The sequence below is a fragment of the Vidua chalybeata genome, chromosome 15 (assembly GCF_026979565.1).
Source record: "Vidua chalybeata isolate OUT-0048 chromosome 15, bVidCha1 merged haplotype, whole genome shotgun sequence".
Taxonomy (NCBI): Eukaryota; Metazoa; Chordata; class Aves; order Passeriformes; family Viduidae; genus Vidua; species Vidua chalybeata.
This window is the reverse complement of record NC_071544.1, coordinates 11,630,336-11,647,215: the sequence shown is the minus strand read 5'-3', so window position 1 is coordinate 11,647,215 and position 16,880 is coordinate 11,630,336. Positions and strand designations below refer to the sequence as shown.

Here is a 16,880-nt window from a genome sequence, read left to right as displayed (position 1 = left end):
TGAGGGCCTTCCCATGCAGCTGGGGAGGTCACCAAGGAGACCATATCTCAAAAGAACAGCTCCACAGCCATTTTTTCAGAAACTTAGAAAATATCCTAACTCACAATCCTGCAGTAATTGTTCTCTTTGCTGTAACTAATTTGCAGTTACTTTGTCTTTCAAAATCCAAGGAGGCCATTACAGTATTTTGTTAATCTCCCAAGAGACTGAAATCCTTAAAACTATGTTAGTTGATCATTCATCAAACCCTCTTTCACGGTGTTTCCTGGGATTGATATTTATTAACAATATTTGAGTGTTTGTACAATTTCCCATTTTAGTTCGTCAGAAGCAAGTAACGACAAATAGGGTAGGAATGACCGAAACCTGACAGCAGAGAGGCTGTGCTGTTCCTGCCCCAAAAGCCCATTCAGTTCTACTTGGACAGACTGAACACATCCCACCTGGTTTTCACACATACAATTCTTTCACCCCCTATTTCTGTCATGCTTTAAAACTCTTTCTTTGTATATTTTTGGTGATCAGCACTGCTGAACTGGAAATATTTTTCTGAAAAGATGCTGAGCAGCCATGGGAGCCTGTATGTGTATGTGTCCCAACATCTTAAGCTGCACCAGGGAAGGTTTAGGTTGGACATTAGGAAGACTTTCTTCACAGAAAGGTGATTAGATATTGGAACAGACTGCCCAAGGAGTTGGTGGAGTCACCGTCCCTGTAGGTGTTTAAGGAAAGACTGTATGTGGCACTCAGTGCCATGGTCTAATTGACAGGTGCTTTTTGTCACAGGCTGGACTCGATGAGCTCAGCGGTCTTTTCCAGCGGTGGTTTTGGGACGCTGTGATGCAATTCCCGACGGTGCCATCGCAGCCGCCCCGCTCCCCGTCCCACCCGCCGACCACGCCCACAATGACATCATTCGCGATTGCCCCGCCCTTTCGGGACAGGCCCCGCCTCCAGAGGGCGTGGTCCGTACCCGAGCTCCGCCTCTCGCCCTCGTGGCGCGGGGCGGGGCGTGCCGCGCCTGCGCAGAGCGCGGGGCTGCAGTCGAGGCGCGGGCGCGGAGCCGGTGGCGGAGCCGCGGGACGGTGCGGGGGGCCCGCCGCCCTCGGGGCGAACCGGGCATGAAGCGACGGCTGCCAGCTGAGGACGCCGGGCTGGGCACTGAGCTGCGCCGCCTGCCGCACTAAGGCGGCGACGAGCCCCGAGGCGAACCGAGGCGGCGCGGCGGGCCGAGTCCGAGGCGAGCCCCGCGGCTGTTCGCGAGCGCGACTGAGGCGGCAGCGGCGGCTTCTGCCCGCAGCATCCCCTGGGCTGGCGAGGGGCTGCGCGGGGAGGGGGCCGCGGCACCGCCCCCGCCTCCTCCCCTCGCCTCGCCCGGCCGGAGCTCCCCCGCGGCGGCGGGCGGGCGGTATGAGCGCGGCGCTCTGAGGGACCGGCGGGGCTCGGCTTTCCCCGAGCAGCCTCCCCTGGGAGCTGCGGCGGCGGATCGGACTCGGCTGGGACCTGCCATGACTCCCCTGGCTCCTCCCATGGCATGAGCCCGAGCTCTCCTCCCCGCTCCGCCTGCTTTTGGTCTCTCTCCGCTCCCGGGCTGTCAGATGGGATAGGACACACCCGGGCGTGCGGGGCTCGACGCTGCCGGGGGGGAGCGGCGGAGGCAACCGGTGACGGCCGTCGGCTCGCCCGGAGTCGAAGATGAACTGGCGGTGGGCTCGCCGGCACTGGAACGGCGGCTCCTCCGTGCTGCTGCTGCTGCCGCTGCTGCTGTGGCACGGCCGGGTCCGGCCGGCCGGCGCCGACAACGCCAGCCAGGCGTACTACACCGCGCTCATCAACGTGACGGTGCTGAGCCCCGAGCGCGGCGGCCCCACGCTGCTGCGGATCGACCGTGGCCGCTACGGGCAGGACTCCCCGAAGGTGGAGGTCAAGGGGCTGCTGGTCGCTCCCGTCCCTATCAACGGAGGTAACGCTTCCCTCGCTCGCTGCCGGGTGGTTGGTCCTTGCCTGGGCTGGGCAGGCTTTCCTAGAGCGCTCTGACAAACGAGGAGGAAGAGCTTGCCCAGAGGAAAATAAAATAAATCCATGATCTGAGAGTGTTGGCTTGAAAAACGGCTCAGCAAAGCATAATGTGTTTTCCAGCATTGATCCCAGTAGATTGGGTGTACTGAGCGGCGAAGGTGTTACTCCTTAACGAATTACAGAGAGGCTAGCAATAGTTGACAGTATTTGGGTACAGCATTGCCTTGAATCTCAGAACAGCTGCATGGCCATCTCACTCTGTATCTGGATAGCTTTGGCAACTGCATGAAGTCACAGTTTCTCAGTGTGCAGTTCTTAAAAACACTATTTAGGCTGCCCATCAAGACTTGGAAGGATGAAAGCTACCAAGCTGTTGCTCTTACAGCCAGCCCAAAATGCTCTTGCTTGCAGTACTGAACACTGGATAGAATGTCCAAATAAGTTTTCTTTTAATTAAGCGAAGCTGTTTGTCCATCAGTTCTTTTGATAAATGCTGGGGTTTATAGAGAACACTAATTTGAACAGCTGAGAGTCAGGTCGTGAATTTTGCCTGAAGTGAAACTGGTATCTTCAGTAATAATGATGTAGTTTTAATAGTATCTTATTTTGAAAACCATCTTGACATTATCTAAACTGCCATCTTTAAGAAATGGACCACTTGATGGAATACAGTGGTCCCAACCTGCCTCCTGGACAGTAAACATCTGAATAATGTATTAAGTGAAATACCGTAGTCAGTTAAAACTAGAATCTAAGTGGTGAATACTAAGAGTGTTTTAGAAGAATTGACAGCACAAAACTACTGTATTATTAGAAGCTTTCGAGAATTTGCCAAATCTTAAGATCAGGAAAATACTTTGATGCTTCTTCAGAGCAAATGCATTCTGCTGGGCAGCCTCTGTAAGCTTCTGGTCCACATGGATCAGACTGTGCATCAGCAGGTGCTTTCCAGTCTCGCTGGACCTCAGTTTCATTAGCTCTGTAAAATATAACTAGAATATATTAATGGGGGTAGATTTTGGGGTGGAAGGGTGAGGAAGCAGAAATTGTTGAGGAGGTCTGCTCTAAAATGATTTTTATTTTTACTTCAAATCCTGTCTATCAGCTAACATTAAATATGTTGCAGTCGTTCTTCTGCTTCTTGATATTCCTCACATCCTCACACAACCCCCTTGAAATTAGGAGTCTGTCCTGAAAGTTATAGGCATCTAAACACTGTTACTGCAAGTAGTATTTTAATGGGTCTTAAAATACTGCCTTTTAATACATGCAAGGTATCAAAGCACTTTATTTTTTTTTGAGCTATGTTATTTGTCAGGAAAGACTTTTGATACTAATTTCTTTTAATCTGCCTCTGTAACTTTTTCTGCTTTCTTTTGATACGCCTTCACTAAGGTGCAGTTTAAACACTGAGGGAGGCTTTGACAGCATTTTCACAGGCAGCTGATAATGAGAAGAGCTAAATAAAATTATGAACAGTCTATAAACAGTATTTTTATACCTACTGCTAAGTACTATGATGAATGACTTTCTTAAGAAAGCACTGCAGGAAGTGTGAAAATGTCAGACCTGACATGGTTTGACATAGTGCAGTTGTTAAAATTTTGTTATCAATTTTGGTGGAAATACAGTTTTCCCTTCTGTTTCATAACAGACAACTTAAAGCAAGCACAACAGCAGTTGTCTTCCTTACTCTTACATACTCTGAATTGTTCTGTGTAGATTGTTATATACTGACATTACATTTGAATTTTGCTGATGTGCCTGTGGTTTAAAAATGTTTCCTGTAGTAAGAAAGATTGGAATATTTATGCTTTTAGTTAAGTGGTTCTTGAACATCTGCTTTTTTATATTCAGATTTGATAAAAGATGATGCAGTCTTACTGAAAGTAATTGTTTTCATGTTTTTTTAATCAGCCTGTTAATATTGCTGGTGAACTCATTTGGAAAATTTTCTCTAATAGCTCCAAACATGAGTAGCTGCCAGCCACTGCTCTTAGAACAGTAAATGCTGTACCCCAGTTTTCATGTATCCTCAGAAGAAAAGGACTCTACAATTGTTAGCAGCTTTATTTGAAGGTGCCTTGAATTTGAAACTGCTGTGATGTCAAGCATTCACCCATTTATGGGCTATCTTTGAAATTTTCGCAGATGTGGGTGATCTGTTAGCACCTTGATGGCATGGACTGTTTTAGAGCTGAAGTGTCCTTAATTTCACATTTTTGCATGCTTTGTGAAGAATCATAGAATCACAGAATGGTTTGGTTTGGAATGGACTTTGAAGATCATAAAGTTCCAACCCCCCTGCCATGGGCAGGGATGCTTTCCACTAGACCAGGCTGCCCAAAGCCCCCTTCAGCCTGGCCTTGAATGCTTCCAGGAATGGGGCATCTTATCACATCCCTTACTCATTGCCTGCAGGGAAATAAATGAGCTTACTAATTCAAGATTTAGGGCCCATGATCTGCTGCTGACCACACACAGCTTGTAATTTTATGTGTTCTGTGATGTTTTTTTACTTCTATTCTTGAATATGCCTAATATTTTATGTGCTGCTTTTTGAAGATGCCAGCTCCATGTGGTCACCCATCCTTTAAATCTCAGTGCAGCATGATAGTCAATCACTTCTCCTGTTTCTTTAGCAGGATTTCTTTAATGGAATTAAACCTTGTCGTGTTAATACATGTATTAAAACTCTTTCTGTGTTCTTTTTATAGAGCTTGTATGAAATTGATAGGGGCTTTCAAAGGCAGTGTTCCCCTGGGAGTGGGGTGGCAGTAACTGGCATGACCGCCTGTGAATGTGACTTGTGAAAGTGCAGCTCCAGTGAGCTCTTGGTCACAGTTGGTTGCTGGGTGTACATTCAGCAGCTGTGTGGGCATATTTTTCCAAGCACATTAAATGCACGATAGCAGCATAGTTTCTTTATTAATCTCTCTTCCGTTCTTTAAAAAAAAAAAAAAAAAAAAGCAAGCTCCTCTTGTTGTGCATGGAAGGATAGAAGTCAAATGAGTCTTCACAGCCTGATGCAGATTTTCTGATAGTATTAATTCAGTGTGGTTCCAGAACCTCAGTCCCTTACTTCTCAGTCCTTTACTCTGTTATTTGTGACTTTGTGCAGCCAGACATTTTCATAGAATCATAGAGTGGTTTGGGTTGGAAAGGACCTTAAAGATTCTCTAGTTCCAAGCCCCCTCCCTTGGGAAGGGACATTCTCCTAGACCAGGTTGGTTGAAGCCTTTTCCAACCTGGTCTTGAACACTTCCAGGTAATTTCAGCCCAGTCCTCTCACAGCAGCTGCCTGGGTGCTCCTGGATATCTGTACATGCACCATGCGAGTGTTCAGCCCTGTGCCACTCCAATGACGTGTGCTTTTACTCTTTGGTATTGGGTGCCTGACACCAGTTGTGGTGCAGACCTTTAGGTATCAGGCACATTCCCCTTGCCATGGCAAACCAAGCTCAAAGCCACTGAATACTCACCTTAATGGTTCTTGGTAGAAACTGCAGTGTTTTGTGGTTTAGTTCCCGCAAAAACTTTCTCCATGGGGAACAGGACTTTTTGTGGCTGTTGAATCTGGGTTATTGCTTTTGGAGTCCTGTGTGAGGACTGGAAATTTAGTCTTGTGTGCTCTGAAGAGTCCCCTTGCAGCACTTGCTGGGAGGTGAGGTTTTGTGCACCTTGACTAGCTTGGAAAGCAGGCAGGATGACCAGGACTGGTGATAGAGCTGATAGGAAGAGAAATAGCAGCAGAGTCAAACTTGAAATGTTAAAATTCACTGAGCCAGTAGGTCAGGAACGAGCAGGTGAGGAGAGGTGGAAGCAGATGGAGTTTAAAGGGCTTGTATGGAGGTGGTGGTTGTATGAAAGCTGCTTTGGAGAAAGGGCTCACAGAAAGGAGAGCTCTCCTGAAGGGCTGTAAGGGCTGGGGCTTGGCAAGGAGACTGAGAATGTGAGGAAAAACATATGTTAGAAAAAGGTGAAAGTGTGGAAGAAACAATATTGGCTCAGTGTTAGGAAGGAGGTATATCTTGTGCATAGAGCTGTAACTACAGCATTCTGTAGCATCTGGCACTTCATAAACATGTTGTGTGAACAAGTTTTAGCTGCAGAAGGTTTGAAATGCCAGTTTCCTGGTAACTGCGGAGCTTTAGGCAGCATTCAGACAGAAATTCTGGCCCAGAATCCAAACCAGTAAGGCTATTGAAAATGCAACAAGCAAATGTATCAGTAGAGTAGGGGAAGAAGGATCTTGTGCCATGCTTCTGTCCTTCATCATTGATCTTTGTGTTCAGTGTAATTGGTAGTCATTAATTGATAGCAAAAGTGGAGGTTATATATTGGAGTATATAGCCATAATTGTAGAATACTTACTCAGCTAACAAGATTAAATCTGAACTATTACAGGAGTCTCCTAAGCTTCAGTGATTTTCTTTTGTTTAACCTCCTCCCTGAAACCAGATTACCTCTTGTTCAAAGAGTTTCTTTTCATGCTAAAGCCAGCTTTAGTCAAAGCAATTACCTGAAAGAGCTGTTGAAAAGAAAATGTTGCTGTACATAACTCATTGATTCATTGGCACCACCTTATAAAGTAGAAATTATGACTGGCCTGAATAAGGGCTGTATTGATAATAGCACAAGTAGTAATGCATGGAAAGAAAATATGTCCATTGCACGTATTAAGCGCTAATGGGATAGAAAATAGCTAGTACCATTCCTTGAAATAATCTATCAGCACTGCTGAGCTGCCTCTATGAATTTCCCAGCTGAATTCCTTTTCTCGAAATTTTATCACAGGATTATAATTAATGTGTTGCACAAAGCTGTCTTGTTTTACCAGTCAGGTGTTCTACTTAGCACCTACCTGGGCAGCAGAGCTGTAGGGAGGGAATGCTTTGGGGTACAGCGTGCATGGCACTGCACCTTCCTGTGTTCCTCTGTGGTTTCCTTCCCAGCAAGCCTCTTGATCTGCTGTCCCTCAAAATACTAGTGGTGTCTCTCCAGCTATTGTATTACAGCAATTGAAGGTCAGACTTTAAAATGATTTCTGTATGTGTAGCTGATACAGACCAGCTCTGGCAACTGGTGCTGGCTTTACAGATGACAGTATTAGCAAAGATGAAATCAATAGCAAGATATCTGACCTTTAGAGGAAAAAAAAAAAAAAGAGAGAAAAAAGTCCTGCATAGAATAAAATGGTTAATGTACACAGAGTGGGATATTTCTGTGAAAAAGGGGACAAAGTCTGATAACAGCCAGTGCAGCAACCCTGGCTGAAGGGGGTGTGTCACAGTTGTGCTCAAAGCGATGCAAGAGCAGCAGGAACACAGCATGAGAAAGAGCAAACCCGGGCACAGTTCAGAACTAGGGGACAGTCTGCATTCAGACAGGTGTGCACTTGTGACAAAGCTGCTGGGAACTGCCCTTTTTGTTTCATTTTTTGCTCCACAAAATGGCTCCCCCTCCTATAGGGAGAAGGCTAAAACATGGTCAGACAATTGAAAAAGGAAGGTACTGTTGCTGTGCTGATGTGAGTTTGCCACTGCTTCTTCAGTAGTTGAGAAACGTTGGTTGAATCTGTTGCATCATTAACTATTTTTTCCCCACGAATCCCTAAAATGCTGTCACAAACCTTAGTCCTTCAGCAGAAAGGGGTCTTGAATTATAAAAAATGCTCAAAGAAAAACAGTTACACAAATTGAGCAGCCCTGTGTATTCTGCAAAAGGAAACTGAAGCTCTCCTAAAGCAGAAAACAAACATGAGCCTAATGGTGGGTACTTAAATCACAGCTGATTCTTCTGTAAAGAGGGTCTTCTGTGGTGTTGGGACTTAGTAGGAAGGGAGATATTTACAACAACATTGTACATAGCTCTTTAACCCAGCGGGCTGCCACTTCTAAACCTCCTAAACCAGAAAAATGGGGGTTTTGCCAACACATGATGCATAGATAAACACAGAGACAGGCAGGGTAAATAGCTTATATTTCAAATATAAGCCAGAAGAGTTAGTACACCTATAGGGAAACTTACTTAAATGGCTTTCTGTATGCTCATACCTTCTGAACTTCCATGAGTGGCTTCTGATTATATCTTTCTCTGGTCATGTGATTTGTTTTAGAATAATTTAATATGAAGATGCTTTTCATTCTTGCAAGTAACATCTGTTTTGGGCCTCTCACCACAAGAAAGACATTGAGATAGCGGACCATGTCCAGAGAAGGACAAAGGAGCTGGGGAAAGGGCTGAAGCACAGGTTTGATGAGGAGAGATTGAGGGATCTGGAGAAAAGGAGGCTCAGGGAGGACCTTCTTGCTGTCTAAAACTCCCTGACAGGAGGGTGGAGCTGGGTGGCGTTCAGCCTTTTCTCCCAGGTAGCAAGTGGCATAGGAGGAGGAAACTGCCTCAAGCTGTGCCTGGAGGGAGTTAGATTCAATATTAGGAAAAATTTCATCACTAAAAGGATTGTCAAGCACTGAACCAGACTGCCCAGGGACTCGATGATCTTAGAGGTCTTTTCCAACCCAAACAATTCTGTGATCATCCAGGTAATGCTTGCAACCCGTGAGTTGTTGATTCTAGATGAACTTTGCATAGCAGATCATAGATGGCAGGGCAGTGGAGAGTGTCAGAGGTGATTCTGGCTGCCCCTGTTCATGTGTGTCCCTTCAGTGCCCACTGATATCCCTGACACCTGAGCTGTACAGGAGATGTTTCATTGTAACCATCTCTCTATTCTAGAAGAGTGACTGTGATTTTAAGACCTCCACGCTTTTCAGAGTATCTTCACTCTATTGAAAAGACAAGCAGAGCACCCCGCATTTTTCACTAGTGTTTCTGAATTTTATTTAGTTAAAAGTAAAAAGATTACTTAACATTTGTGTGGTGTAATAGAATGCTAATGCAAACAAAAGTGGGTCGTGACTTTTTATTAAATCTCAAGTGACTTGCAGACAGTTCAGATTTATGTAAACCAACCAGATTTTCCTCAGTGTTTTTGTTTTACTTAAATAGTACTGAGCTAATGTCAGCTGTTAAATTTTCATCAGAATATACTGAATACACCTCATCAGGGATAACATACTGTAAGCATTTGAGTGGTGTTTGTTGGTCTATATCTGGAAAGCTTTAATCTCTTAATATCTTGTTTCCTAATTCTTTTTCTTTATCTAGTAACATTTCATAGCTCTGTCCACAGCTGAGAGAGACTTTGATCTCCACTGTGGTAGAAAATTTTGTACTACTTTTTCCACCAATGCAGTTTCTGTTATCTCTTACTGCTTTCTCTGTTGCTTTTTAAGCTAAAAATTTTCAAGCATAAAAATTTCATGGTGCCTGCATGAATTTGGAGAATGCTTCTTCCTCATTCAAGGTGCTCTTTGTTGCTTTTATGGTTATTCACTGTAATAACCCATTACCTTGTTCTTGTGGCCATTTTTGTTTTTACTTCATATTTTAGTTTTGATCATGATTGTACTGAAGGAAACAGTACATAATCTGTAGGATTACTGTTTTTAATCCATAAACTTTAGGTAAATTTATGTTTGCTGTAGTGTCTACTTTCAGAGTTATTTTTGGCTGTTGAGAGGATTCTCTAGAATTGTAGCCATTTAGAAAATGGTATTTTCCAACAGATGTATCATAGCTGAGATTCTTGAGTATGATTTCATGGGAGAAGGATGGGATTTTTAGCTTTCAAGGCTTGAGAAACTTCCTGTCACAGTCTGCTGGTGCTTTCCCCCTGCCATGTTTTTGAGTGGAGACGTTCAGAACAAGGGGGAATCGTGCATTAAACAGCTTTTATCTTAACAGAGGGCAAAAAGGTTGGTGGCACATGTGCTGTGTTGTGATTCTTCATTTTCAAAAAGGACTAATTCCTTTCAAAAATACATACTGTTCTCAAGTTTAAGATTACAGAGACAAGCTGCAAAAGTGCAGCGGGCATGAACATGCTCTTCTGTAATTGTTGATGTTTGTGATGGCCATCACCAGTGCTGCAAAACACGTGTGGATCAGTGCTAGCTAGCAATTTCCACAGGGATTCAAGTAATGATGTCAGGGTAATGGAAGAAAACGCTGTATAAAACTTGGCTTCAGGCAGCTGTATTTCAGATCTTCCCTGATGCCTGTATAAAATACAGCAAATAGTCCTCCACATCTGAGATGTCTAATACAGGTTTGAAAAACAATTGTGAAAAGGATGTGCTGGTATCTGGCTCCCCACCCTCCTTCCAGGGGAACAGGGAGAGGCACTTCTTGTCCAAATTAAGAGATGCAATGACTTCCTGTACGTCTGCCACGGTATAGATTCATCTGCACTAGCTTTCCTTAGGCAAGCAGAAGATTTTCTTTGTTTCAGAAAACATCTTTAGCTCTTTGAATCTCCTTTGTTACAGATTTTAACCTCAGCTATGTTAAACTGAGAGTGCTTAAAAAGACTTTTGTTTCCAGCTAATATATTAAACTGGATATTTTTTGGTGGTAGGTTTTTTTGCTGAAATCTCATAGTTGTGCTAAACTCACTTCTTGAAAAGGAAAAAAAAATATGGGAGACTTCATTTGATTTTCTCTTATATTGCAGAACTGTAATTTTTCTGAGCTATTATACAAATAGATTGGTTTTTTATGTCTTGAAAAAAATCACTGTTTATCCCAACTATTTTTAGTAGCCAGAGATTATTATACTCTTGGCATTCAAAAGGATAAATATATTTGCATTATAAACTGTTGTTGGCTCTAAATTAAAATCCTTTAATGATATGACCAGTGTATCAGATTAAACTGTGTTTCCAGTTGTGCAAACAGATCTGTCTTTTATCAGTTTCCGCTGCTGGGAAGTCACTTCTGCCTTGGGTTTTGTGCCTTTTGTACACAGCTCTGTGGCTTTGGGTTGTTCCAGGATATGTTACACCATCAGAAGGGACAAAAGAGCTTTGCACACTCTTGAATTCAGACATCTGGCATTTGCCATTTCTGTTACTCTTCCTTTATACCATCTGTACCTGATGAGTGCGTTGTGTTTGCAAACCCATTTGTTTCTCTATGAATTCAAATACATTTCCTTGTAGACAAAATGTGCATATGTAAAAAGCTGATGTTGGCTGCTGGGGTTTTACAAGATCAGCTTTTAATGTCCTTTTTTACAGTAGCCTGCACATGGCAGATAACTCTGAAATCTTGTTTTCATAACCTGCTTTGTTTAGTTTTACTTCCCACTGCAGTGATATTTGTGGCTGCATTAGCAAGAAAAAAAAAGACTTGTATTCCCCAGAATGACTGATAAACAGCTGTTTTGTAAATGCCCATAGCAGATGAACCATATTCTAATGTTTTTCAGCCTCTAGGCAGGTATTGATTTGAATGTGAATTCATTATTCTAGCTGCACTGGAGTTAAAAATAGGCTTGTGTTAGTGAGCCTAATTCTTGGGCATATAGTCACAGCTTTCAATGCATGAGACCTCTTTTTTTAAAATCTTTTTTTCATAAGAATACGGTTATCTTTAGACCTTCTTCGTAAGAGAATAGTGGCTTCCTAGTGCATAACATTTAAGTACTTCAGCAGCTTGGAATTAGGATTTTCTTTTTCTTTGTTTTGCCTGTTAGAAGAAATTGGCATCTGTGTAAATTTGTTTCCCATTTCAGTTGCAGATCGTCTGGGCTGTGACCCTCGAACACGTTTCCAGGTCCCACCAAACACCAAGCAGTGGATTGCTTTACTGCAGAGAGGAAATTGTACATTTAAAGAGAAAATACTGCGGGCAGCTTCACATAATGCCACAGCTGTGGTCATTTACAACAATGTATCCAGTGAAGAACCTGTCACCATGACTCACCAAGGTAAATAAAATGGAATCTCCTCCACTATAATGCTTTTGCCATAGAAACTATTGCTAAAGAGCCCTTGGCATTGGACAGATGGTATTGGAAGTAGCCATTTACTAATGATATTTACATATATGCAATATAGTGAAATAAGCCAATAATTCTGCAAAGTTATTTTCCTTTAGCATACATTTATCCAATGAGGAACACTTTGCTCTGCAGTGGGGATGTGGGTGTATTAAGAGTGAGGAAGATCTGAGGAGCAGTCTTTCAAACCTTTCTGCAGAAGAGAAGCTAACATACAGATATAATGGAAGATCTAGAATTTTACAAAGCATCTGAACCTGAAGAATTCTGTAACAGCATGTCTTCAGCTCACTGTTCTGGTGGGGACCTTCAAATGTTAACAGCTGTATTTTGGGATCTGAGCCTGCATGCATTTTTAATGACAGTTTACAGAGGGTTATCTTTCTACAGTGGAAGTCTGAGTGCAATACAGGAATCAACAAAACGATGATTTGGAGGGCAGTTGCCTCTGTAAATTGTCTAGAATAATACTGGAAATCTATTTTTATAGAGAGTTCTCTTGTTTTACAGCAGCTTATGTGTAAAATTTTACTGTTCTGTGTGACTTACTTTTGTTGCTAGAAGCCTCATATATAAACATTTTCCTTGGTTAAAAATTATTTTTGCAATTCTGATATCTACCTGTTTTATTTTCCAGAAGGTTTTCTCCTTTTGGAACTATTTAGCTTAATCAGAAAAGGCATATCTCTATATTTGGTGGTAGTGCTGCTGGCTGAGTTTTTTTTTCTTTAGGATAATTTCAATCTCTTTTAGCATAGGGGGTTGCTTGGAAACTAGAATTTCTTAATTATTGCTCTGCATATTGTCACACAATTAGAATTGAATTCCTTTGCTAAAGAAATGCTATGGTTGTTTTTTTTTCTTCTTTTAACAAGGAAAATGTTAGAGGGGTTTGACCTTTCCAACTCTCTATACCACAGGAATTTTGCAGGGAGGTTTTGACCTCTGTGTAGCAACTGAAAGCCTGTTGACAATTGATTTTTATCTCAGGTATCTTCCTTAGACATTTTTATAAGCAATCTGCACGTGAGAAGTCCCATATTCTAATGAAACATTTTTTGCCACCTTCCCCCTTTTTTTTTTTTTTTTTTTTTTTTTTAATATCCCCCATTTTTCTCTCTACAGTTGTAGTGCCCTCTTAAACTTTCAGCTCTAGACTCTTTGAACTACCTCTAAGAATATTTATATAAACATGCTCTGTTTAGCAATGTTTGTAGTTTTTCTGTGGTCTGGAATACCTCAGTGTGTCAGGAAAAAAGCTACTACTACTAATACAGCTTTAGCAGTGTTGGCTCTATTACATGTTAAATCATATAATGAGTTTGATTAAAAATTTAATACCTTTTTTCTCATAACGCTCTGTAGATTGGCAGTTCCTTTACAGCAGTAAGATGGAGGTCTGTCTTTTATTAGGAAATCCTTGTTCACTCCCTGTTTCAGCTCAGAAGATCAGTGCGTTGCCTTTGAAACTTGATCAATAGGCCCAGGAGTTCTGGTTTCTTGAAATACATCTAAGATGTAAAATTTGAGAACTGCTGTAGGTAGAAGAGTGTCTTGTACGGTAGCCAGGCAGCTGTTTGGGTAGTTGATATTTGGGAAAAAGACCAATACTGTCTTCAGTATGTTGAGTTCCAAATATTTACTCTTTCTTATGGTAAGCTTTAAAAAAAATGCAGTTAGTGGAGATGATGCATATTTTAGCTTTGTGAATTTGAAATATTGGGTTTTAGGTGCATGTGCTCAGTATATTCTGGAATCTGCCCTGGTTTGGGCTGAAGGCTCTATATCAAAACTAATGTTGAACTTGAAGTGTTCAAAATATGTGACAGGCTAAAAGTAATTTTCTAAAACTGAAGTAGCACCTGTAATGAAGAGAAATGTTGCTCCACAGCCTTTGTTTTGGTTGTGTTATGGACATGTGAGGGATTTCCTCACAATCACTTTGCAGAGCTTCCTGCAAATAACTTCCTGGTGGGCTGATGGAGGAACTGTAACTGTGTGTAACTGAGATGTAGACTAGTCCTTTGCTGTTAGCCTCAGCACAGGGAGGGTTTGGAATCCAGCATTCCCTTCTTGAGCGTTATTCCAGGAGGGAGATGGATTCCTGAACCTGTGCTTATGGGATGAGTCTTTTCTAATACTGTGTAAAGAAGATTTGCACACATTCAAGCTATTATCTGGTCTTCCTTTTTCTGCCTTTTCAACTATAGCACTGCTTGTGTGCTTTTTGGATGGTGAGCAGCCATGTCATCTCAGAGGTCTCTTCCAACCTAATTGATTCTGTGTGATCTGCTAATTAGATATTCCAGTGCACTGCATCACTTCTCTTTAGTATTTTCTCTCACTAAAGTTTGGGAGCAGCTGACCCTGTGTATTTGAGAGCAGTTCTGCACTGATTAAGTTAATGTGTTGGAATTGGTGAGGATGGAGGTGAGCCACCAAGTTGGTGTTAGCTCCATATGATGTCTATTGCTATGCAGTATTTCTCTTTTCTTTAAAAATGCAGTCTTCACAAAACAATTCTGCAGCTGTGTTGATGGCCAAGTTAATGATTCTATATTTTCTTTCCAAAGACCAAGGGGAACCTAGACCTTGTGTTACTTTATATTACTGTAGCATAATCTTTGTACTGCTGCATATTAAGCTTTAGAAATGTTCTGTCTTCTTGGTAAAACAGAGAGGAAAGCAGCAGCTGCTTATAATGCATACTATGAGCTGCAAGCTTTCCTGCTTGGATATTTGCATGAATTCCAATTGCCTGCTTAGACAGTGTCTGTAGTGAAAATAAATAACACATTACACAGATTTTTGTATGTTGCCCACCTGCAGAGAGGTGATTCTCTGTGAAAAGAGCTTAGGAAGCACTTTTCACCTGTAGGATTAATATTTTATCCAAGCTATTTTACGCTTGAATACACATTTGAAAATTTTATTCTTATGGAAATTTGTTCGTACTCAAAATGTTACTTAGCAGAATGGCAATTCCTTCTGGTGGCTGGATAACAACTGTCACTCTGGAATCAGTCTATCATCTCTGTGTCAAATGAACAGTTTCTGCTGCTAATAGCAGAATTTGCTTTCTCTTGTGTCACAGTCAACCAAGCCTCTGCCCTTTCATTTTCACCTTTGAGTTTTAAAGTAGGTAATGACCTTCAAGAATTGGTCAGCTTTTTTTTATAAATACCTGTACTTCTGTTGATGTTATTGGCAACGTTGTTTTCTTTTCTGTGTGCATATCCTTGTATATGTCAGTGTATACTTATTTTGCACAATCCTGTAGATGTCTTCTATCAGCCTAAGCAAAGGACACCTTTCCCAGCATAGGTTGTGTTAGACTATGATGTCACTGGCAGGAAGGCAGTTTTATGAGTGGTTTTGCTTGCTGCTTCTGTTAAAGCAAAACTGATACTGTCTAATGTAAAAAAGAGCCTCTGTGGTGAAGAAAATATGTAGTAGCTGTCTCCTTTATAAGCAGTTATGGGAAAAGGAAGAAAATTCAGGTTAAATAACATAATTCTTTTTTTTTTGGTTTGTTTGTTTGTTTGTGTGGTGGAGACAATCCTGTTAAGTACAAAATAGTACTTACAAAATAGTACAACCAGGGAGGTTGGAACTGGGTAATTTTTAAGGTCCCTTCCAAGCCATTCTACAGTTTTATGATACTGAATTTCTGTCTTAAAATCTAGACTTTTATTTTGATTTATAGAGAAGAATATATGCCAAACAAGCCTCTAAAGTTCAAATTTCATTCTAAGAACTTATGGAAAAAATATAGACAGAAAAAGAGAAACACATATAAAAGACATTGTCAAAATGAAGTTGCTGGATTCCAGTAACCATGGTTTATCAGCACCTAAAAAATTTCCAGAAGTATATAAACAGCTCCTAATATAACACTGTTTTTTAGAAGATGTACCTGCTACAGGTAAATCTTTTAAGGTCTTTTGAACCAAGATGCAGACATGTCATCAAGATCAGTCTCCACTGCTCTTCTAAAGAAACACCTCATTAATCTTCTGGAGGAAGGTGTCTCTGTTCCATGATGTGCACAGGTGACGTTCCCCTGCCATGGCACTGCGCAAGAGCTGTCCCAACATGGGCTCCCAGAAACAGCTTCCTTCCAAAGGAAGGATTTTTCATGGCCCTCTGTTCACTTAAAAAGCACACTGGCGTGGGAAGCAAGGGCTGTACTTGCTTTGAACTGTGCTAAATCTGCCTGTATGTTCTGTGGATTGTTTTAGGTCAGTGGGTCAGAGGCAGGAGGGACAGGAAGCAATTTGAAGTTGTTGCCACCTAATGGCTATTCCACGTTCTTGCCCTCATTCCGAGTGGGTACAAAAGAGCCAGCAGTCGAGGTGCCACTGTCCTCTGTCGTGGCAGTGATCCCTGAGCACCTCATCTCTTAACTCTGCTGCTTGCCTTTTTCTCACAAATGTCTCTTTATGTAACTCTCAGCTGAACTGATGCATGAAAGCTCTGGCGAGGTGCACTGCAGATTATCTTGCACAAATTTGTGTGCTGACGAATATTTTAGCTCTACACCAAATCTACTGCAGAACTTGCCCTGGATTACTGAGATCTACTTTTAATCCACAGGTCCAAACTGATTTTATTGTCTACTACGATATTATTATTATTAAAGTGTGTTATTAGTGATTTATCTTAGACTATTAATGAAAAGGACAGAGCTGAGTCATTAAAGCTGAAGCCTTTATAAAAGGCAAAGTAATTTATAACAGTCTAAGCATTGTTTACATATATTTGATCATTTTTTTGTTTATGTTTGCTAATTGAAAATATGGAGGACGAGTGTCAACAGTTTTATTGTTGATCCTGTTTCCCACTACGTTCCTTGGAGGTGTATCAATCAGTCACACAGTAGATGGAGATGTCTGGCACTTAGAGACGTGGAGAGGAGTGTTTGATGTGCTGATTCTGGACCATAAGGAAGCAC

The 16,880-nt window shown here is 41.9% G+C and overlaps 1 protein-coding gene across 3 annotated transcripts in view; it reads left to right on the top strand.

Annotated features, from left to right (window-relative positions):
* The first annotated feature begins 1,026 nt into the window (after window positions 1–1,026).
* The window catches only part of RNF130 (ring finger protein 130), a 55,411-nt gene continuing 39,557 nt past the window's right edge, over window positions 1,027–16,880 (top strand). The window contains exons 1-3 of one of the 3 annotated variants that reach the window (XM_053956352.1): window positions 1,027–1,607; window positions 1,673–1,963; window positions 11,660–11,854. In XM_053956352.1, the coding sequence (XP_053812327.1) occupies window positions 1,535–1,607; window positions 1,673–1,963; window positions 11,660–11,854 (559 nt within the window). In that variant the 5' untranslated portion in view covers window positions 1,027–1,534. Of the gene's footprint in view, window positions 1,964–11,659; window positions 11,855–16,880 lie in introns of all 3 variants that reach the window. The other 2 variants (XM_053956353.1, XM_053956351.1) reach the window with 2 other exon arrangements.